The sequence below is a fragment of the Octopus bimaculoides genome, chromosome 12, assembly GCF_046866305.1.
Source record: "Octopus bimaculoides isolate indiv1 chromosome 12, ASM4686630v1, whole genome shotgun sequence".
Taxonomy (NCBI): domain Eukaryota; kingdom Metazoa; phylum Mollusca; class Cephalopoda; order Octopoda; family Octopodidae; genus Octopus; species Octopus bimaculoides.
The window spans coordinates 58,638,944-58,662,436 of NC_142939.1; the positions used below are offsets into that span (position 1 = coordinate 58,638,944).

The 23,493-nt window shown below is 37.9% G+C and overlaps 1 protein-coding gene across 1 annotated transcript in view; it reads left to right on the top strand.

Annotated features, from left to right (window-relative positions):
• LOC106868187 (unconventional myosin-IXa) overlaps positions 1–23,493 on the top strand; it is a 209,041-nt gene that overhangs the window by 94,994 nt on the left and 90,554 nt on the right. The window contains exons 5-9 of the mRNA XM_089361098.1: positions 5,870–5,970; positions 9,196–9,250; positions 11,241–11,318; positions 11,774–11,863; positions 14,237–14,410. Coding sequence (XP_089217224.1) covers positions 5,870–5,970; positions 9,196–9,250; positions 11,241–11,318; positions 11,774–11,863; positions 14,237–14,410 — 498 coding nt within the window. The remainder of the gene's footprint in view (positions 1–5,869; positions 5,971–9,195; positions 9,251–11,240; positions 11,319–11,773; positions 11,864–14,236; positions 14,411–23,493) is intronic.

Here is a 23,493-nt window from a genome sequence, read left to right on the forward strand (position 1 = left end):
TCTCCTCAAAGAATAAATCAATGTTTATTTTTTTCCCTTCATTTATAACTGTTGTTGTCGTCGTTGTTGTTGTTGTTGTGTTGTTGTTAGGTAAGTCTAATAATTGGGTTCTTAGTGTTTGTCTATGATATGGAATACAGAGTTTTGCTAATGGCAACTTTGAGTAAACATCTATACTGTCTTTTAAATCTATCAATTATGTGTCTCTTTTTTCATTTGCATCAGTAGTGTAACGATATACATTTGTGTGGATATGTATATATATAACTAGATAGATAGATAGATAAATCTATCTGGGTCATTTTCTTTTCCCACTCATCCACCATGAATGTCTTAAACAGTTGCTCAACTTGAGTGTAATCCAAGGTTATTTAGTCTTCGCTTATATGAAAACAAATTCTAAATGTAAATATTGTTCCAATATATATTTCTTAATTTAATAAGAATACTAAGCTTGTTCTCAAAATAATGTTATTAATTCTTAGAGCGTAACCATTTATCATCTATGTGTTTCTTGTCTGTTTTGTCCATATTAGTGTTAGCTTTTTATAATGAGTCTTTTCGTTAACTTATCTAGTCATTTATTCTGATGTCATTTTAAAATCTTCTTACCCTCATCCATAGAAGTGGGCTCTCTTTCTTGTTTCTCTCCTGTTGGATCCCTGCTTTTTCAGCTCTTCATCAGTATTCTATCTTCCTGAAGGAAGGCTTTCCTCTCCCAAGTTGTGTGGATTTTCAGTTTTCTTTGATGCTATCTTTTTTTCTAGATAGGTGTGTTGACCCTACACAAACCCACTTTTAACTCTGTAAAGAAGTGGTTCATAATAATCTGGCCTCTATCCTTTGACCTGTCCAGCACAAGGTGGTGGGGGAACCCTACTAGGACTTTGTACTGCACAGGCATGATAAGGACTTGTACTGCACACCGTGGTAAGGACTGCACCTTATGGTAGTTCTATTAATGTGGAAGTCAACCTACAGGTTCTTTCATTCTCTCTTCTAAAAATAATTAGGCTTCTGCCATGGAAAGATACCATTATTTTAAACCATGCTTACAAAGCAGCCAAATTTCTTCTTATAAAAATACACAGATCAGCTGATTGAAATTGTAAGAGCTTTATCTCTAACAAATGAGATTAATTAGTCTGAAATATTATAATTATCAACAGTTAACTCACTCAGATATTCAGACATTTAACCCAGTTGTTATTTCTCAATTATTATTATTGTTATTATTATTATTATTATTATTATTATTATTATTATTATTATTATTATTATTATCATTGAGTGAGAGAGCAGTGCATGCCATCAAAGTGACACTGGAGTAAAATATACGAAGCCCAGTATACCCATCATGACTACCCATCCGATACGGGTACATCAGGCACATGCATCACAACCAAATATGTGCGGCATGGTGATCTCATATCAAGATAAACAGTGCATGACCTTGAAAGCGGGGCCCAGTTAGAGTTTTCTTCAGGTTGAGTAGCCCATCCTGCTCAAATAGTCCTTGAATAAGGGTTGTTTAAGGATGTTGAATGAAACATCCATGTTTCCAGAGGTGAATTATTCAAACTCCAAAGAAATTCCTCTCGGCACGTGGCTATGATGCTCCCCCCCACTACTTCTTTTTTTATGATCAGCGACCAGCGGAGATGCTCAACTGGTTAAGGTCAAACATCTGACAAGTAAATCTGTGGTAGTGAGCAGAATATTTGCTGTAGCCCATTTTTTACACCAGGACAAAACATGATAACACTTCCAATCAGTTAAGATTAGAAGCCATGAGAGCCTGGTACTGCATTAGGGCATATAATAAGGGTACACTAGGCGCATGCATCACAACCAAATGTGCCTGACATGGTGATCGCATATTGTTGTTGTTGCTGTTGTTGTTGTCAGAATCATTAAAGCATTGGATAGAATGTCTTGTGTTATTCTTTCTGGGTCTCTGGTTTCCCTGAGTTCTGAGTTCAAATCCCACTGGAGTCAACTTTGCCCTCCATCCTTTTTTTTTTTGTTGGCATGTGGGGTGGGATGGGATGGGTGAAGCTGGGGTGCAGGGGTTGATAAATAAATAAAGCAGCACTGTTGCTGATTTCCTCTCTCTTTCTCTCTCTCTCTCTCTCTCTCTCTCTCCCTCCTCCCCCTCTCTCTCTCTCTCTCTCTCTCTCTCCTTCGGAGTGTCACAAGGGACCACTCACAGTGTTTGTGATATCAGAAGAGAGAGAAGAGACCCTACTGACATAATTTGAATTTCTGGAGAGCTTGACTGATATCAAACATCCAAAGAAGAAGAGTTTATCTCACAAAGCCTCCCACACTCCAAAAGTTGGCATTTCTAGAAGATAATACTGTTTATATCACTTCCTTTACTGCAGACATAGTTTGTTATTAATCAGACTACCATGTCTATGGAATGTCGGTAACCCTGCTTTCTAACTATGCCATTTTCAGGAGTGGCATTACGAGCTACATTTTCTACCTCTACCTGCAATTACTCTTATTAGTACTGTTAGTCAGAAGCAAGTTAGTACGACATTATAACTTACCTAAGCAATTAGGATAAGATAATTAGTTATTAAGTCACTCTGAGAGCTATGCTAAATTAGCAGCTAGTCTTTGTTGCTATTAATTGCTTAACATCTTCCTCATTCTTATTTCTTCCTTTGGCTATAATTACTATGCACCAATTAATTAATGGTGTGTTCATCTAAAGCAAGTATTTCTTTTTCTTTATTGTTTTGGAAGCAGGTTCTGCTATTGCCCTGATATTAGCATTTGTATGTTACAGACTAGGGCATATATGCATGAGAGAGTGGGAGAGAGAGAGAGAGAAAGAGAGAGAGAGAGAGAGAGAGAGAGTGAACCTGTACTATTGGACGTATATAAATAAAAGAAGATTGTGAGACACACACACACACACACAAACACTCATTAGTAGTGTTGTGATAAGGGTTGAGTTACTGGTGTTTGGGTGGAGTTCTTTCCTTTCTAATAAAAGTCCTTGCCTGGAAGAAACATTATTCTCTATTTTGTCTTGCACCACAATAATAATAATGCCAAAACTCCACAGGAGTTCTTCTTGATGTGGTAGAAATGTCAGTGAAACCCCTCTTGGAAAGAGACCGGCAAACTGTAGTCTTAGATTCAGGCATACAATGGTTTCGAAAAGAATGGGAGAACCATAACGGGAACATCTCTCATCTTAGATCTGTTAGCTGAGATCTGATGAAGAGCTAAACAACAAAAGCAACAACAACAACAACAACAACAGCAGCAGGTTTTTTTTTTTTCCTCATACCCTTCACTGCTTCATATCAACACTAGTCATCACTGTGCTGCTGATGATAGACTCCTCTTCACATTTGCTATCTTCGTTAGTTGCTTATTACTTAATGATGTAGTGAAGGTGCGTGGCTTAGTGGTCAGGGTATTTGGCTCATGATTGTAAGATCATGGAGTTCAATTCCTGTTGATGCAGTATGTCCTTAAGCAAGTCACTTTATTTCACATTGCTCCAGTCCATTCAGCTGGCAAAAATGAGTGGTATCTGTGTTTCAAAGGGCCAGCCTTGTCACACTCTGTGTCACACTGAACCTCCCTGAGAACTACGTTAAGAGTATACGTGTCTGCGGAGTACTCAACCACATTTTTTTCTTTCTTTTTTTAAGCATTCACTCATTACAAGGTCCTTAGACGACTGAAATGATGTGATTGTTATTTTTTACAATGATGTTGTAGGGTAGATCTGAGAGGCCAGGTGTAGCCGTAAAACAGGTAGAACAATTTTGGCTGGATATGACCGGTTTAAATGCTAAATGGTTAAGGCGCTAACTAATACCATTGTTTGGCTGAGCAAGTAAGGGAGATAATTACAAGTGTTTGTCTCATCAAGCTTCATAGTTGCTTGCTTGCTGGCACTGTAGTAACTAGCTTACTGGATAGAAATGTCTCTAGTTAAATCCACATAGTTCCCCTAATCAATGCACATTTTACACTACAGTAATTATTTCTGTTGTTGAACACATTGAAATTAATGAAACTCACGTTTTAATTAGTCAAACATATGAACAACCTCTCTTTATGATTTAATTATTTAATTAGTAATAAGATTTAACACTGTTTTAGAAATGGATGCTTATTATTCCATGCTGTCAATTTATATAATTCCTAAAAGCATTACCTGGAACTAATCTCTTTTGATTTTGTTAGTTTAAGTTCTTTTAGTAATGGAAATCTTAAAAGAAAAAAAAAAACATGTAGTCTCTATTATACTACATTTAAGTTTGGTTTAATGATTCTGCTAAGCCCTCCCTTACACATACATGTGTAAGAAATACTGCTTATAATAAAGGCTGCTGCTATTTCAGGAATCATATCACAAAGAAACTCGGTAATATTCTTAAATAAATAAATATGTCAAGATTTCAGAATTTGTGCCTTCCTGTCTGCCAGAGTTGAAGAGGTTTATTTGAGATTTGAGTTCCACCTTGACGCAGAAACTATAAACTGACTGCTGCTGTATTCATTTAGGTTTTGTAATAAGCCATACTTCTTGAAGTGTTAGCAGCCTTGGCTGATCTATGTCACCACATCAGTTCCGCTTGGCCATATTCTAGTAACCTTAGATGTTTCTCTGTTGACTTTCTGAAGAGCACGTAACATATTTTCAATGTATTTCAAAGCCATTTTTTTTTTATAGATATGTTTTATTAAGTGTTGGGTCTGTCATCTACTTGTTTGAAATTATGAAATTTGTTTTGGATTATTTTAATTAGGAAACTAAAAGTGCTGAGATTTAAATGGCAATAGGTTTCTTGTTTTGGAAAAGTAGATCTCAAAACGCATAAAGCTATAAATAACAGCATTTTCTTTTTTTCTTTTTCTTTTACATGTTTCAGCCATTTTATTGCAGCCATGCTGGAACACCACCTTGAAGGGTTTTAGTTGAACAAATCGACCCCAGGACTTATTTTTTGAGCCTAGTACTTATTCTGTCGGTCTCTTTTGATGAACTGTTAAATTGTGGGGATGTAAACACCAAAAGCTATTGTCAAGCAGTGATGGGGGGGGGGGGGGTACAAACACAGGCACATTACTAAATCCACTCTCAATTTGATATGGTGGTAATGCTCTTTACAACTGTCACATGATATTGACACATACATACATGAAGGGGCTTCTTTCAGTTTTCGTTTATCAAATCCATGTACAAGGCCTTGGTTAGCAGAGGGCTATCGCAGAAACACATGCACCAAAGTGCCATGCAGTGGGATTGAATCCAAGACCACATGGCTGGCAAGCAGGCTTCCTAACCACACAGCCACACCTGTGTCTCTGTAGACATGAATCCTATTTAAATCTACGAACACCTTTAAAATGCCTGAAGTAATGACCATCATCATCATCATCATCATTTGATATCCGTTTTCCATGCTGGCATGGGTTGGACGGTTTGACAGGAGCTGGCAAGCCAGAGAGCTGTCTGGGCTCCATGTTTGTTTTGACATGGTTTCTACAGCCAGATGCCCTTCCTACTACCAACCATTTTACAAAGTGTACAGGATGCTTTTACGTAACACCAGCTTGGGTGCTTTTGTGTGGCACCAGCACAGGTGCTTTTTACATGGCACCAGTACCCACAAGTCTGCAAGATTAGGAATGCTCAGCTGAAGAGGGATGCAGGGGACATCCCTCTTCAGCTCAGCATTCCTAATCTTGTTTGTATTTCTAATGGTAAATGCTAAATCTGTGTATATAAAAGCCAATTGTACCAATGCCATTTTGTTGTTCTTGTTCTTAGTTGTTTCCTTCATTCACATATAATCTCATTGTCTTTTTCTTTCTTTTGTTGTTGCAGAGTAACTGTTATACTGTTGATGGTGTCGATGAAGAGCATGAATTTGCCCGTTTAAAGCAGTCTATGGAAATGGTTGGTTTTTCTACTGAAAGACAGCACAGGTTAGAACGGATTCAATGTGTTTGTTATATTTTTTCTTCCAGCACCTCTTGACCCTTGAGCACCTGTATTGAGTTCACTCTGTTAGATTCATTCAGACCAGGTTTTAAATGTGAGGGTAACCAGTGAATCAAAGATCGTGAACATTGTCCTATATTCTATTCCCACAGCATATAATTGGCAATATTCCCACAGCCTATAGTTTATAACTAGCTCTGATTTGCACAGCATATAATTACTGTCAGTGTTTCTACAGCATACACCTAGCAATGTTCCTGCAACATATAACAGGCAATTTCCTATGGCACATAACTACATATTCCTACAGCACATAATTAGCAATGCTCCCACAATATGTAATCAGCAATGTTCCCACAATGGAGGCGCAATGGCCCAGTGGTTAGGGCAGCGGACTTGCGGTCGGAGGATCGCGGTTTCGATTCCCAGACCGGGCGTTGTGTTTGCTTATTAAGTGAAAACACCTAAAAGCTCCACGAGGCTCTGGCAGGGGGTGGTGGCGACCCCTGTTGTACTCCTTCGCCCCAACTTTCTCTCACTCTTTCTTCCTGTCTCTTGAGTAAAGCTGCGATGGACTGGCGTCCCGTCCAGCTGGCGGGGAACACATATGCCATAGAAACCGGGAAACCGGGCCCATGAGCCTGGTTAGGCTTTAAAAGGGCGCATAAATAAATAAATAAATAAATGTTCCCACAACCCATAAACCAGTGATGGTTCCCACAGCATACACCTTGGAATGCTTCCACAATATTCAGCTAGTAATGATATGCACTTCATATGACTCAATGTTCCTGGAGTATATAAATGTTTATGTTCCCACAGCATTTATGTCTCAATGTTCCCACAGTGTATAAGCAGCAATGTTCCCACAGCATATAACTGGCAGTGTTCCCATAGATAACTATCAATGTTCCCACAGCAAATAACTGACAGTGCTCCCACAGTACATAGCTATGTAATTGTGTGTGCATATATCTTGCTGTTTAATCCTTTAGCGGAGGTGCAATGGCCCAGTGGTTAGGGCAGCGGACTCGCGGTCGTAGGATCGCGGTTTCGATTCCCAGACCGGGCATTGTGAGTGTTTATTGAGCGAAAACACCTAAAGCTCCACTAGGCTCCGGCAGGGGTTGGTGGCGAACCCTGCTGTACTCTTCCATGACAACTTTCTCTCACTCTTACTTCCTGTTTCTGTTGTACCTGTAATTCAAAGGGTCAGCCTTGTCACACTGTGTCACGCTGAATATCCCTGAGAACTACGTTAAGGGTACACGTATCTGTGGAGTGCTCAGCCACTTGCACGTTAATTTCACAAGCAGACTGTTCCATTGATCAGATCAACTGGAACCTTCGACGTCGTAAGCGACGGAGTGCCAACAACAATCCTTTAGCTTTTAAACCGGCCATATCTGGCCCAAATATTCTACCTGTTTTATGTTCATACTGGCTAGAACTTGCCTCTCACACCTCCCCTACAATGTCATTCCAAAAACAGATAATCCCATCATTGAAGTCTCAAAGCTACAAAATAAAGCAGGATTAATTCAAAATGATGTGAATAAATGAACATTGGATTTGATAAAGTAATCTGAATACGAAAGAGTTAATCTCCAAGTTGGACAGCAGTCTATGGCTGCCCTTTGGTCAGTGGTGGCCCTCATTTTTATATATCTAAAACCACACTGACCAGTGTCTCCAAATCTTAAGCAAGGGTGTGGTTTTAGGGAAGTTTGGCTGCTGTTTCTAGTAGATTGATTGTGACTGTGTCAGAAGTTTCTTATTGTCTTGCCTAACCTTCATTGTTATATCAAAGTTCTATGGTCTTTCTAATCAACACAGCACTATTCATTATACATAATTGCTTAAATTGATGCTTAATTTCTAAATCACATTAAAGAAAGCTTTAATTAGCATTTATCCCATTATTTATTCAGTTGTTTATTTATTTACTTATTCCTGTTACACAGCTAATGGTGAAGTATTGAAGTTATAAAAATAAATATATATATATACTGACATATGAAACCTTAATCTTTTTGTTGCCTGTGGGTGTGTTTTCTTCTTCCCAGCATGCAAAATGATTAATGTTATTGGATCAATGAAAGAATGAATGAATGAACCAATCAATCAACCTGTCACTATATATAGAAATATGAGCCGGTCAAGGTCTTTGTCACTCAGTCTGCTAAAAATAGCAGTCATATCTCCCATCAAATGACACCCTACTCACTTTAAACCTTTAGTATTTAATCTGACCAAATCCCGCCCAAATATTCCACCTTCATTATGTTCAAACTGGCCAGATCCTGCCTCTAATGTGAAATGTGAAATGAAGTGTTTTGCTCAAGAACACAACGTGTTGCCCAGTCCAGGAATCAAAACCACATTCTTACGACCATGAGTCCAACACCCTAACCATTAAGCCATGTGCCTCCACAATGGTAAAGTAACCTTCTTGTGTCATACCGACTCATAAGGGCTGATTTCCTGGTTTCCATGGTGTATAAATTCCCCACCTGGATGGGATGCTGAGCCATCGCAAGCTAAACTCATCTTTGTCAGCTGAGTGTACTGGAGCAATGTGAAATGAAGTGTTTTGCTCAAGAACACAATCTGTTGCCTGGTCCAGGATTCGAAACCACAATCTTGCAATCATGAGTCCAACATCCTAACGACTAAGCCATGCACCTCCACCAATGTGGTTCTAAGAACCCCCTAAAAAAAAAGGGCCGGTCATTGATGCAATGCTTTTTGATTGTTTGTTTGTTTGCTGGCTGAAGTCTGAGCTAAGGTTAAACACTTGGATACTGTCCCATTCAGTCAATATATTCCAACTTTGCTCTTCCCTAGCTGAGTAGAGAGAGAGAGAGAGAGAGAGAGAGAGAGGTGATTCATTCAGTTATTGTATATGTATGTGGACAGCATGGTCAAATGGTGAAGAAATTTGTTTTTCAATTATCAGATCCTGATTTGCAAAAGCAAGCTTCTTAAGCGCCACGTAGCCATTCTTGTGCTTATTAATAGAAATATTTAGAATAATTTACTGAATTTCTCTGCAACTATTTCTATACATTGCTAACTTTGCTGTAAAGAGAAAGTTTTTAAATAATTCATTGGATTTCTCTGCAAATGATTTAATATATTTTTCTAAAATCCTGTTTGCTTTCTTTTTATTAATTTTTTTTTTGTTCTTTTTTTCCCCCTCAATGTAGGATTTTCTCTGTGTTGTCTGCTGTGTTACATCTTGGTAACGTGGAGTTCAAGAAGGTAAATAAATACTTACTCTTTTCAAAGCTTAAAAGACAAAAAAAAAAAATCCTGTTCAAATCCTGGTCCTTGCAGACATGCCATTTTCTCACGCTTTTTTTCTTCTTCTTCTTTATACTGGGAAGCAGGAGGCTGAATTGGTTGCTAGGATTGCCAGTTCCCGCATTCAATTCCCTGAAGAGGAAAGATTGGTAAAAATGACCAAAGTTGCTATCTGCAATTTGGTTTCTGTGCTTATCACCTGTGGTCATGAAACTGGAGTTATGACCAAAAGAGTACAATTTACAAATACAAATGGCTGAAATAAGTTTTTCCAGACGATCTCTGCAATAACATTACTCGACAATATGCGGAGTTTGGAGATCAGGGAGTTTCTCTGGTCAAGCTGCTACTCATACACATTGAGATGTCACAGATCTGGTACTAAGGACATGTGTATATGTATATATGTGTATACATATATGTGTGTGTTAGTGTGTATATATGTTTGTGTGTGTGTGTGTGTGTGTGTGTATATATATATAAATACTTTTCCTTTTATTAAAAGAAAAGAATAAATAAATAAATATATATATATATATATATATATATATATATATATAGTTGGACTGCTTTATCTATTACAGTTTCTTAATATTTTTCGTTCCTACGTCATTCTCGATGTTTACTCTGTATCACATTACTCGTATCACCCACTTCTTTACCTATTACTGTGATATCCTGTTTTTTGATTTGATAATTAATATATTTATTCATACATTTACGCACATGCTTGATCATAGGCATACACACACGTGCACCCACACTCTCAAGCACACATTCACACGCATACATATAGATATACACATGCAATTGAATGCATACATATGCATAGCTATTTTGACACATGTAAGGATGTGGTTGATTATGGTTGTGTGTACATTTGTGTATGTGTGTGTATATGACTGCATGCGCTAATTACAAATGTGTGTGTCTCATGATCATCCACTGTTCTTTGCTTGCATGGGTTGGACAGGCTTTTTCTTATTTATATATAGGCACAGGAGTGGCTGTGTGGTAATTAGCTTGCTTACCAACCACATGGTTCTGGGTTCAGTCCCACTGTGTGACACCTTGGGCAAGTGTCTTCTACTATAGCCTCGGGCCGACCAAAGCCTTGTGTGTGGATTTGGTAGATGGAAACTGAAAGAAGCCAGTCGTATATATGTATATGTATATATATATATGCGTGTGTCTGTGTTTGTCCCCCCAACATCGCTTGACAACCGATGCTGGTGTGTTTACTTCCCCGTAACTTAGCGGTTCAGCAAAAGAGACTGCACCAAGCTCCACTGTTTGTTTTGTTGTAGTTTTTTTATGGCTAAATACCCTTCCTAATGGCAGCCACTTTACAGAGTGGACTGGGTGGCACCAGCCAAGTACAGTGCTCGACTGCCCACTATGCTGGAAGCTGACTGGATAATGATAATCTGCATGGAGCTCTAACTCATACAGAAGTAATCATACATCTTCTGTAACCTGTACATACAGGGCACACACACACACACACACGTGTATGTCTCTGTGTGTTTGTATATATATATATATATATATATATATTTATTCTCTCTCCATTTATTTTCTCGTGTTCCTTTCTGTTGAAGAGCGTAGGCTTGAAACATAAAAGACTTTCTCACCTTCCTGAGCATTAAACTAATACACCTGTTTGTTGTTTATATACCTATCTTCGTCTTTTGTTTTTCCTGTAAATTCCAACTATATATATATATTCCCGTAAATTCCAAATATATATATATATATATATATGCAGTTTATACATATAAGTCTATAGAATTTAATTTTTGTCTCACCCATGCCAGCAGGGAAAACAGACATTAAATGAAGATGATGATCATGATGATGGTGATGATCATGGTGATGATGCATATGACAGTTGTATATTCTCTCTATAATCTATATTTCTACATTGTATATTTCTGTCTTTATGCAGAAAGGAGATCTCCACCATGATGAATCTGTAGTGATTAGGAACGAAGCTGTTATCACTGTGATATCTAATTTACTGAAGGTAAGTTATTTCCCCAACTCTTAACTGTTTAATGCAGGTTGTCTGAATTGTTAAGAATCATCTACCGTGAAATGTAATATATAATAACCATGTTTTCTGGCTTACAAACTGAATTTTGCAGACAAAAATTTACAGCCAAGCATAAGGTACGTTGAATTATACAGCAAGTTGGCTTTGGCGGAGCAAAGCTTCCATATAAAATGCAGCAGGATATGGAAAAATAGTGACAGTGTTTGAATATTTACACTCCATGTTTACACTATGTACTTTGTCGACTTGTTTGTTGGAAAATGTGGTTTATTGTGAGTTTCTGTTATTGACAATCAAATCTTATTGTATGTGATATGTCTTTGTTGGTTGTGTAGATTTTTAAGCATTTTCTTTTTGTATGAACAAGTTGTAAGAGCTAGATGGGTGGTTAAAAACTAAGACAATGTCATTGTTTTTTTTTTTAGGTGAAGGAAACGACACTCATTGATGCCTTAACCCAGAAAAGAACCGTTGCTGGAGGAGAGACAGTTTTTATGAACTACAAAATGGAAGATGTAAGTATAATGCTCCAGAAAGCACTATGTGAGTGCACAGTGACAGTGAAATGAAAAGTGTATGAGAATACACAGTAAATGCATCAGGAGTGCAATGAAAGTACATGATAGGTGCATGATGAGAGTGCAGTTAGAATGCAATTAAAGTGCAATAAAATGACAGTGAAGGTGAGTCATTGGAGCATCCAATAGAACATCTTGCAGTTCTTGCAACTCTGGTTTTCTGTGCTGTGAGTTCAAATCTTGCTGAGGTCTAACTTTGCCTTTCATCCTTTTGAGACTGATGAGTAATGGGCCTGTTGAAAGGAGGAGATTGGTGGAATTATTAGAAAGTTGGTTGTCTAGCTATGGGAAAATATTACTTTGCTTGGGAACAACTGAGGGTTGGTGACTGGAAGGGCATCCAGCCATAAAAAATGTGCCTCATTAAGGTCTATCCAACCCATACAAGCACGGAAAAATCGGCATAAAAATCAATGACGTTGGCAGTGGTTGTTGTAATGGCAGCATCGTAGTTGTTGTTGTTGTCTTCTTCTTCCTCTTCTTCTTCTTCTTCTTCTTTGTCTATTGTTGTTATTCTCAAAGAAGTAGTCTACCAAAAGGCTACATGTGATTGGAGACACTTGTTCTGGGTACCACACAACGGGGTAGAATTCTGTATCCACACAATCATGCATGTATGTGTGAAATATGGAAATATTTCTGGCTGTTACTTTGTCTTAAAGATTTCAGATGAAGTTGTTAGAAATAATGGGAGGGTGGGGTGGGACATGAAACAACAGCCATGGGAACAACAGTAAGAACAACAACAACAACAACAGCAGCAGCAGCAGCAGTCATAGCTAGACTTACATCAACAGCAGCCATTGTAATAGTTGGCACTTGAAAATATTCAGCTTGTTTTCAGAATAAAAGCTTGCCATTGTCTCTTTTAGTTACCATTATCTTCTAATTCCCCCCTCCTCACTCCACCACACCTCCTCCTGAAATAAATCAAAGACTTCATTCTTTAAGGAAGAAATTTCTATTATTGCCATGCCATTATTGTTGTTTCTTTTGTAGTGAATTACTTTTACTGTCCTGGTCACATGGTTAAGAAGTTTCCTTTGCAGTGATGTTGTTCTGGGTTCAATCTCACTGTGCAGTATCTAGAGCAATTTTTTTTTTAACCACAATTCCGATTTGGTCCAAATTACATGACTGAAGTTTGGCAGACACAAACTGTACAAATGCCCTTTAAATGGCGTATACCTGCTCTTTGTCTTTTGCCCTGTTTAACACCACCGCCTGCGCTTTGGGTACCTCTTTAGTGGAGTCCACTAAAGAGATATACTTAATCTATTGGTTTAATGGCATCACCTGGCTCCTGGTTACCTTTAGTTGGTGAAATCCACTCTGTTGCAAGCATTCAGATCAGTTCTTCAGTTTGGAATTTCTTCCTCTCTGTCTTTAGTCTCAGAGTTCCTGCAAAAGCTTATGAGCACCACCCTTCCCTCTGTGACTAACCCATTACTTGCAGGAAGATCAACTGTATGACTTGTAGCGGAACAAGTCGGTAGGGTGGATGTTGACCTGCCAGTCACCAGGTCAACAATTCATGACGTGTCACCGGTGCTGTAATGTGTCTTTGCCAAAGATTCTTCATAGTTATTTTAAAATAAGAAAAGGTGCATTTCTGTTGATGAAAGGTATTAATTACAACCAACCAACCAACCACACTGCTGTTGTCGGTTACACGTGTTTCAAGAACCAGACAATTTTCTAATTTCACAGTCTGGTTGATAATATACCACTGGACAGAATCTCCTTTCGTCTACAATTTCAGTTTACTAACACTAAAATAGAAATACTTTCCATGTTTTTTGCACGTGAATATGTAGCAGTCTAAAAATATCCCTAATACATACATACATACATACATACATACATACATGCATGCACGCATATTATAAGGCAAATGTATAGAGTTTTTATTTCCCTATTCTACAATTGTTGCTGTTTCATATTCTTTTAGTCATATGACTGCGGCCATGCTGGAGCACTGCTTTGAATGGTTTTAGTCGAACGTATCAGTCCCAAGACTTATTTTTTAAGCCTAGTACTTATTCTATTGGTATCTTTTGCCGAACTGCTTAGTTATGGGGGATGTAAACATACCAACACCAATTGTCTAGTGGTGATGGAGTGGACAAACACAGGGGTGAAACACTGGGGTTGATGTAATCGACTAGTCCCTTCTCCCAAAATTTCAGGCCTTATGCCTATAGTAGAAAAATTATCACATTATTATTATTGTTGTTATTATTATTATTATTATTATTATTATTATTTTAAATTGATGTGTAATTGTATTTCTTTTCTTCTGTTTTCCAGGCAATCGCTACCAGAGACGCACTTGCTAAATGTTTATATGGTGTGCTCTTTGACTGGATCGTACTGAAGGTCAACCATGCTCTCCTTGCCAAACGCCACAACAGCGAACATCAGGTAGACTTCTCCCCTGCCCCGTCTTGCACCCGGTATGATCAGAACCCCCCCTACACACAGGCAAGTTCAGATAATAATGCTGCCACTGCTACTGCTCTTCTTGATGCACACTGTATTCCAATTTGGGACCTTCCTGGTGTCACGTCGGTTTGTTGACATCTGTCTCGAGTGACCGTCACACAACTTCAGAACGACAGTTGACAAACCGGTATCACAGAGTACACTGGAAGCAGCTGAGAGAGAGAGAGAGAGAGAGAGATTAGTGGGGATGGGGGGAGGCGCTGGGAGTGAGTAGTGAGAAGCATTAGTCATCAGCCATTTGAGGTTACCACCAAGAAAATGCAGAATCATCATTATAGGAATTTCATACTTGTATTATTACTAATACTTGTTTTCCATACTGCAGTCGTGATATATATGTATATGAATACATATATATATATATATATACGTGTGTGTGTATATATATATATATATATATATATATACATATATATATATACATACATACACATATATATATATATATATATATAGAAAGACATATATACATATGTATGTGTGTATACATATATATATATATATATATATATATACAAGAAATGTACTTGATCATACCGATAAAAATATATATATATATATATATATATATATATATATATATATATATACACATATATATATATATAATATGGGATAATTTACGAAAAAAACAACAGATGAAGACAGGTGGTGTAAACAACAAATGGATGCATATAAAATATATATGTGGATAGATAGATAGTTAGATACATAGATAAATAGGATTAACTTTTAATAAGGAAAATATATATATAAAAAAACAATCAGATAAAATTATAACCCACTGTTGGGAGATAATTTATAGAAATAAAGATTATCATTTGGGAACAAAATCTAGTGATGCTTCCTTCAAAGAAATAGAACTATTTTTGTGAGTTATAAAAAGAATAAGGGTGAAGCTGTTGTTTAATAGGAGAATAATTCCATCTAAAAGAAGATGCTTCCTCTTCATTCACCTTGGATGGGAAGATTTGATGAAATCAGTTGGTGTTCAGTATTTGTTGGCTGTTTTAGCCTTGAACTATAACACCCTCTTGTGAGCAGGTCAGCAGTGGTAGCCAAATTGCTAGCCATCTTCTGGCTTCCAGCCTAGTTTCTCTTTCTTGCTCCAAGAGACCTTTTTTCTGCTGTTCCACCCACTCATCCTGCAGCCACCTGTCTTTCTCTCTCTTCCTGTTCTTTGAATGGCTATGAGCTTTCTCCATACTGACTCAGTTGGGTTTCCTCTACAGCCCATCTTGACTGGGAGTAGCCATGCCCACCATCAGCCATGCCTGCTATCCCTTTTCTCTCTGTAATGTTGAAAACGGTTCTGGTATGTATATTCTTGAAGAGCTTGATTATTTCTTCTTTCTAGCACAGACATATTTACTTGCTTTAGCCCTTCGCTCCTCTTGGAGCATAAACCATCAACAACCTTTCTCTACTATTCTTAACTCTGGGTTGTCTTTTCTGCTTCCTCTCTCTGACCCTTGTTGATTTTTGAATTGTACTTGATCCTTCACTAACTTTACCTTTTTTGTAGGTAAGGATATTGACCCTATAAAAGCCTATTTTTACCTTTGGGAAGAGGTGGTCTATATCAGTCCAGCCTCTATCCTCTGACCTGTCCAGTATGGGAGACCTTACCAAGATCTTGCACTCCACTGGAATAGCTCTCTGGGCCATTGAGGCACTATAATCCACCATACTGTAACTAGGATTGGTTCTTGTGGTGGAGCATAGACATAACAGGCCAATAAACCAGTTTACTAACTGTTTGGTGGTTAGTTAATGTTTGTAAGGAAACGTGAAGGGAATCGATCAAGGAGCAGAGAGGGCTCAGTGTCAAGTGTGAGACTTGAAAGTATTTTGATTGTTCCACTGACATTAGATTATATCTACCACAGTAGACTCTACCATTAATTCATTAGAACTTGATCAAATGAGTTTTATAATTTAATACCAGTGATATATGTGGGACAATTTAATTGACAACTACACACAACTTCTGACAAATTTTAACATGACCATCATGTCATATGTTTAGAGAAGACAGTCATCGATTAGAACTAGAATTCTCTATTAGTCTTTAACTGTACTTGTGTTAAATGCTATCTTTGGTTTGGGGGAGTATTTTCCATGGGTTTTTCCTAGGAGCAATGGTATGAATTTTTCCACCAGTGTACTCTGGTATGTTATCAAATGGATTACATCTCTGCTTCAAGAAGACTACATTGGCTGACCAGTTTGTTGTCACGCTGTTGTTGTTGTATCATTTATGCATGTGAAAGCACTGCTGCTGTTGTTGTTGTTGTTGTTGTTATTGTTGATTTTGATGTTGTTGTCATAATTGCTCTTTGCACATGCAGATTTTTTTTCACTTTTTCTCTGTTCTAATATGCTTGAATTTAATCTGGATATTTCATACTTGTTAAAAAACAAAAAAAAAAAAGAAATTACAGCTGTTTGTTTGTTAACGAGGTAAAATGAATATAAGAAACTTTGGTTAAAAATTTACCAAAGTAAAGATCAAAGATAAAAAAAGCAAAAGCCAAAGTGTAATTGAGATTTAATTAAATGTATTGAAATTTATGAAAATTAAAAATAGATAAAAAAATTTGATTTATGCTGATCAGAGTATTTGCGTGTGTGTGTGTGTGTATACGAAGGTGGTGGAGTGGCAGACCAAATGATCAGCAGTGTTTAGTGCCATTCCTTTATATTCTGGGTTTAACTGCTACCAAGATTGAATTTGTTGTTAACCTCCTGGGAATTTCATAAATTAAATACCAGTCATATACAGCGGGTCATATTGAGCACCTGCTCCTTTACTTTTAGAAATTCCTGATTTTTATACCAGTGCAAGAAAACAGAAATTGCACATAGTCTCTGTCCTTGAAACTTACTTTGTTTAATTTTCAATCGCGTATTAGTCATCCTTACAAACACCCTGGGATTAATATGTTCTGCTGAGGTGGGGTTGGGTGGGTGCATTAGAACTTATTATTGAAATAATTACCGTGTCTGTTGATATTACAAACTTCTATCATGACAAACATGGTGAAATGTCCAGAGAGTTGATTTTACAGCAGGTACACTTTTATCCTGCATCAGTTCAAATTTTGCTTTTCGTTTGGTTCAGGATGGATGAACGTTTTTTTTTTTATGTATTTTATACAGCAATTCTAATAAATTAGACTAAACATCTTCTTTTTCATATATCATAACTCAAAAGAAAATTTTGTATATATTACATACAAAATGTTTTTCCATGATTTTAGTATCCATAACTATGAATGCACTTTATATATATATATATATATATATATATATATATGAGTGCATATTACACTTAAATATGTGTATGTGTGCATATGAAAGGAAAGATCCTGAATTTGGATAAGTTTAAGATGCATCGGAAGAAGAAAACCTTGATATTTGGGCCAAAGCATTGCATCAGAGACATAATTTTTTTCCTCTCTGCAATGAATATATTTCTCAAAATATCAGGATTCTTGTCTTCTTCACCCCTCCATGGCATTTCAGACTTATGCAAATTTATGAACATGATTAAATTTTACCAATGAAGATTTTTATTAGTTTCATTAAACTCTCTCTCTCTCTCTCTCTCTCTCTCTATATATATATATATATATATATATATATATATATATATATATATATATATATATATATATACATTTAATTATTATTATTATTATTTCATTAATTGTAAATCTTGGAGTGTTTCCTGTTTGTGAGCATGTTTGATTGCTGTAAGGAGTGGAAAAAGAGCTGATGTTTCATGCTGTGGCTCTTCCATGGGGAATAATTTACAAATATCTTGATTCTGAAGAAGTGAATTAGTGAAATTTGGCATAAATATCTTCAGAGTGACATTTGAAAACTTTTCTTTTTTCTTTATTTGGTCTTCATAGTTTTCAAAAAGACCTTTATTTCCAGCATTTATCTTTTGTATAACAAGAGACATGTATATACTTGGTTATTTGTGGAGAGGATATTTATAATGAACTAGATAACGCTGTTTTAGGGATTTCAGGGTATTGCAAAACTCAATTAGAATTAATACAATGTAAATTAATTTTGTGCTGTAATGAGCAATTAGTAATACGATGGAATGCATTTTACACTGCAATGAAGAAATAAAGATGTTCAGTGCTTCAGACAGCGATCTTTGATGAAGAAAAGAAAAGAGAAGAGAAGCCAGTCGTGTGTGATGCTTTTACAGTGGATGTTGTTTGTGTTTAACTCCAGCTTATGTTTAATTGAGAAGACCTGTAAACATGGGTTATCTAGCCATGACCATCTTGCCTTTTATGTGTGTTAGTGTGGGCTATATCGACTTTGCCCTTTCTAAGCTGGTAAGTTATGTCTCACTGACTTTCCATGTTACATGGAAGCTGATAGGTAAATAGGTTTTGCATTATGGAACACTGTTTTCAGGAATGCAGTGCTTCTAAAACGTGATGGAGGCCTCTGTCTGTCTGTCTTTCTGCCTCTGTATGTGTGTGTGCATGTATGTGTGAGCTTGTAGAGTATCTTCTCAGCACCAGTCTGGCCTACTTTTCCAGTTTCAGACATCATTCTTATTTTCCATGTTCCCAGCTGTGTGCTTGTCCTTGGTGAGGGAAGGACTCCCATAAACATTGTGGCCTTCTTCTAGTTTTTACTATGCAGTTTTATGCACAGTTTTTTGAAGATTACTTCTCTTTATCATGACTGGTTTCATCTGTTTCTCTTGGTGTCTCAGTAGCGATGTAGAGTATTGAGAGTGCAGGGCTTCTAACCCCTGTGCTTACCATTCTCCTTTCTCAACAACGCTTGGGACCAGTTTGGAACCAGTTTGGGACTGGCTTAGAAGAACAACACATATTACACATACACACTCTCTTTGTCTCTCTCTGTCTGTCCTCTCTCTCTGTCTGTCCTCTCTCTCTGTCTGTCCTCTCTCTGTGTCTGTCCTCTCTCTGTGTCTGTCCTCTCTCTCTGTCTGTCCTCTCTCTGTGTCTGTCCTCTCTCTCTTTGTGTCTGTCCTCTCTCTCTCTGTGTCTGTCCTCTCTCTCTGTCTGTCCTCTCTCTCTGTCTGTCCTCTCTCTCTGTGTCTGTCCTCTCTCTCTCTGTGTCTGTCCTCTCTCTCTGTCTGTCCTCTCTCTCTGTCTGTCCTCTCTCTCTGTCTGTCCTCTCTCTCTGTCTGTCCTCTCTCTCTGTCTGTCCTCTCTCTCTGTCCTCTCTCTGTCCTCCCTCTCTGTCCTCCCTCTCTCTCTGTCCTCTCTCTCTCTCTGTCCTCTCTCTCTCTCTGTCCTCTCTCTCTCTCTATCCTCTCTCTCTCTCTGTCCTCTCTCTCTCTCTGTCCTCTCTCTCTCTCTCTCTGTCCTCCCTCTCTCTCTGTCCTCTCTCTCTCTCTCTCTCTGTCCTCTCTCTCTCTCTGTCCTCTCTCTCTCTCTATCCTCTCTCTCTCTCTGTCCTCTCTCTCTCTCTGTCCTCTCTCTGTGTCCTCTCTCTCTCTCTCTGTCCTCTCTCTCTCTCTGTCCTCTCTCTCTCTCTCTGTCCTCTCTCTCTATCCTCTCTCTCTGTCCTCTCTCTCAATATATATTTTATATATACATCTCAGTTGTGATAAGGGAAGTGCAGTTTCGATTAAACTTTATATCTGTATGCCTTGTATTGAATATTTCCTTCTCATGTGTCTATGCACCAGTGTGCATACTCTCTCTCTCTCTCTCTCTCAATCGTTCATCAAATGAGTTAGAATCCTCATTCATTTCCTAGCATGGGCTAATTGCATGGATTTGATTAAAGGTTTTCTTTTTCTAATCAATTGCTTATTAATGGCTTAATTAAAAATTAATATTTTTCAAGTTTCGCTTCAAGCTTCTAACAATAGCAAAAATTGCCCTTATTAAACCAATTACCTGACAATTCAATTTTTTTCTTTCTTCTTGTTCGCCCCTTATAACTTTCTAATAATTTCTCTAGTTTGCACTTAGTTTGATCTGAGAATGTGTGATGTGTTGGGAGTCATTTTTGATATTAAAAATACTCTTGCATTGTTTATCCACTTTTATTATTTTTTTCTGTAATACTTTATTATTATTACTATTATTATTATTATTGAGTGAGAGAGCAGTGCATGCCATCAAAGTGACACTGGGGTAAAATATACGAAGCCCAGTATACCCATCATGACTACCCGTCTGATAAGGGTACACCAGGAACATGCATCATAACCATATGTGCATGTGATGGTGATCTCATATCAAGATAAACAGCTCGTGACCTCGCAGGTGGGGGCCCAGTTAGAATTTTCTTCAGGTCGAGTAGTCCATTCCGTTCAAAATGTCCCTGAATAAGGGTTGCTTAAGGATGTTGAACGAATCACCCATGTTTCCAAAGGTGAATTATCCAAACCCCAAAGAATTCCTCTCAACACATGGCTATGATGCTCCCCCACTACTTCTGCTCGTGATCAGAGATGCACATATCGTCAGCCACCAAGGGACATGCTCAACTGGTTACGGTCAAGCAACTGACAAGCAAATCTGTGGTATTGAGCAGGATATTTGCTGTTGCCCATCAAAGACAAAACAATGTACATGATAACACTTCCAATCAGTTAAAATCAGAAGCCATGAGAGCCACTACCTGGTACTACATCAGGGCATTTATCATCATCATCATCATCATCATCATCATCATTATTTACTCTGGTATCAGTGCTCAACAAGTACCAATTGAACACTGGGGGGGTCAATGTTATTGACTTACCTTCTCCACAAAAACTGCCTGCCCTGTGCCTAACATTGGAACCATTATCATTATTATTATTATGGCAGAGAGGTTATGGCATGTGTTTTGGAGAAATATTTGAAACAGAGGCTTGTCTTCATGACTGCTATTCTGTGATTCTGATATTTAGGGACGAATATCTTACAAATAATTTCAACATAAAAATTAAAAAAAACTCCTCTCATTCCGTCTTTTGTCTGTCTGTCTGCCTGTCTGCCAGTATGATGCCTGTACATTTGTGGCTACGTGGTAAGAAGTTTGCTTTCCAACCACATGGTCCTGGGTTCAGTCCCACTGTGTTGCACCTTCGGCAGGTGTCTTCTATTATAGCCTTAGGCTGACCAAAGCCTACTGAGTAGATTTGGTAGAAGGAAACTGAAAGAAGCCCATTGTATATGTGTGTGTGTGTGTGTGTCTTTGTGTCTTTACTACCACTGCTTGACAACCGGTGTTGGTGTATTTACATCCGTTGTAACTTAGTTCAGCATAAATAAGTACCGGGGTTGATCCATTTGACTAAAATTCTGTAACACAGTGCTCCAGCATGACTACAGTCTAATGACTATAACAAGTGAAAGAGCAAAAGAATATATATATATGTAATCGATGTTAAGCCTTATTCCCCTCCTCTCACTTTCCCTCTCTCCCACATTAATAGTGATTAGCAGTTGTTAATGAGAATATTAATAACGACATGTATGATTAGTAATTATTTGCAGGTTGAGATTAAACTAGTTGAAACTGAAGTAAACAACTGAGGGGGAAAATATAATATATCTATCTGTCTGTGTGTCTATATATATATATATACATATATATCATCCAGTGTTTTAAATCCAGGTTTTGTCCCTGTTAATGGGGGTGGCTGGATCTACCTCAATACCATAGCAACAGAGGCAGGCAGGTGCAGACCACCCCAACCTTTGGGCTGGCTGGTGCCCATTCTTCTTTGCTATCATGGGGCCTTTTAGGAGCTGGATTTTCTATGGGGAGCATGTCCTTGCTTACCCCCAACCTCAGTTTCTAGACATGAGTGGTCCTGAGGCCAAGGCCTCTACCACGATTTTTAAGAAATGTGGTGGAGAACTAGCTCAGGAAAGCAAGGTCGCTACTCCCTGAGACTCCTTTCAGATCCCCCTACCTATATATATATATATATATATATATATATATATATATATATATATATATGGCCGTTGCCAGTACCGCCTGACTGGCCTTCGTGCCGGTGGCACGTAAAAGCACCCACTACACTCTTGGAGTGGTTGGCATTAGGAAGGGCATCCAGCTGTAGAAACTCTGCCAAATCAGATAGGAGCCTGGCGTAGCCATCTGGTTCACCAGTCCTCAGTCAAATCGTCCAACCCATGCTAGCATGTAAAGCGGACGTTAAACGACGACGACAATGATGATGTTATATATTAATTGATTATGTGCTGAATCAAAATCCTACAAGTAAATAAATAAAGAAGTAAATAAATAAATAAGTAAATTAAACATATAAATAAATAAATAAATATGAGTGGAATTAAGTGCAATGTTAAAAATAAATACACCTGATATCATTACGACTATCTTCTTTCTTTGTATCTGTGGTGATATTAGGATATACACTTCCCCCCCCCCCACTCTCCTTCCCCCTATCTCATCATATCTGTCTCTCCACGCACCTCTCTCTCTCTCTCTCTCTTTAACATACTCATGTGTGTACTTGTGCACACACACACACACACACTTTCATTTCTATCTCACCTCACTCAGTCATGCATACATAAAATCACACTTTCACTCGCACACATGCAGACACTTAAGACTTACATGCAAACACACACACACACACACACACACACACACAATCTTTCATTCACACACACTCACACACACACACACACACACACTAATTCAATCTTTCATTCATACACACACTCTCTCTTTCCTTCTCTCTCTCACACACACACTTTCTTACACACGCACACATGCTCTTTCTCTCCTACACACACTCTCTAGCACTCACAAACATTCTCCTCTCATTATCACACACACACACACACACAATCCCTTTCTCTCACTCAGACTCCCATACACACACTGCTCTCCCACATTATCTCTCTTCCTCCCTTTCTCTCTCTTCCTCCCTTTCTCTCTCTTCCTCCCTTTCTCTCTCTTCCTCCCTTTCTCTCTCTTCCTCCCTTTCTCTCTCTTCCTCCCTTTCTCTCTCTTCCTCCCTTTCTCTCTCTTCCTCCTTTTCTCTCTCTTCCTCCCTTTCTCTCTCT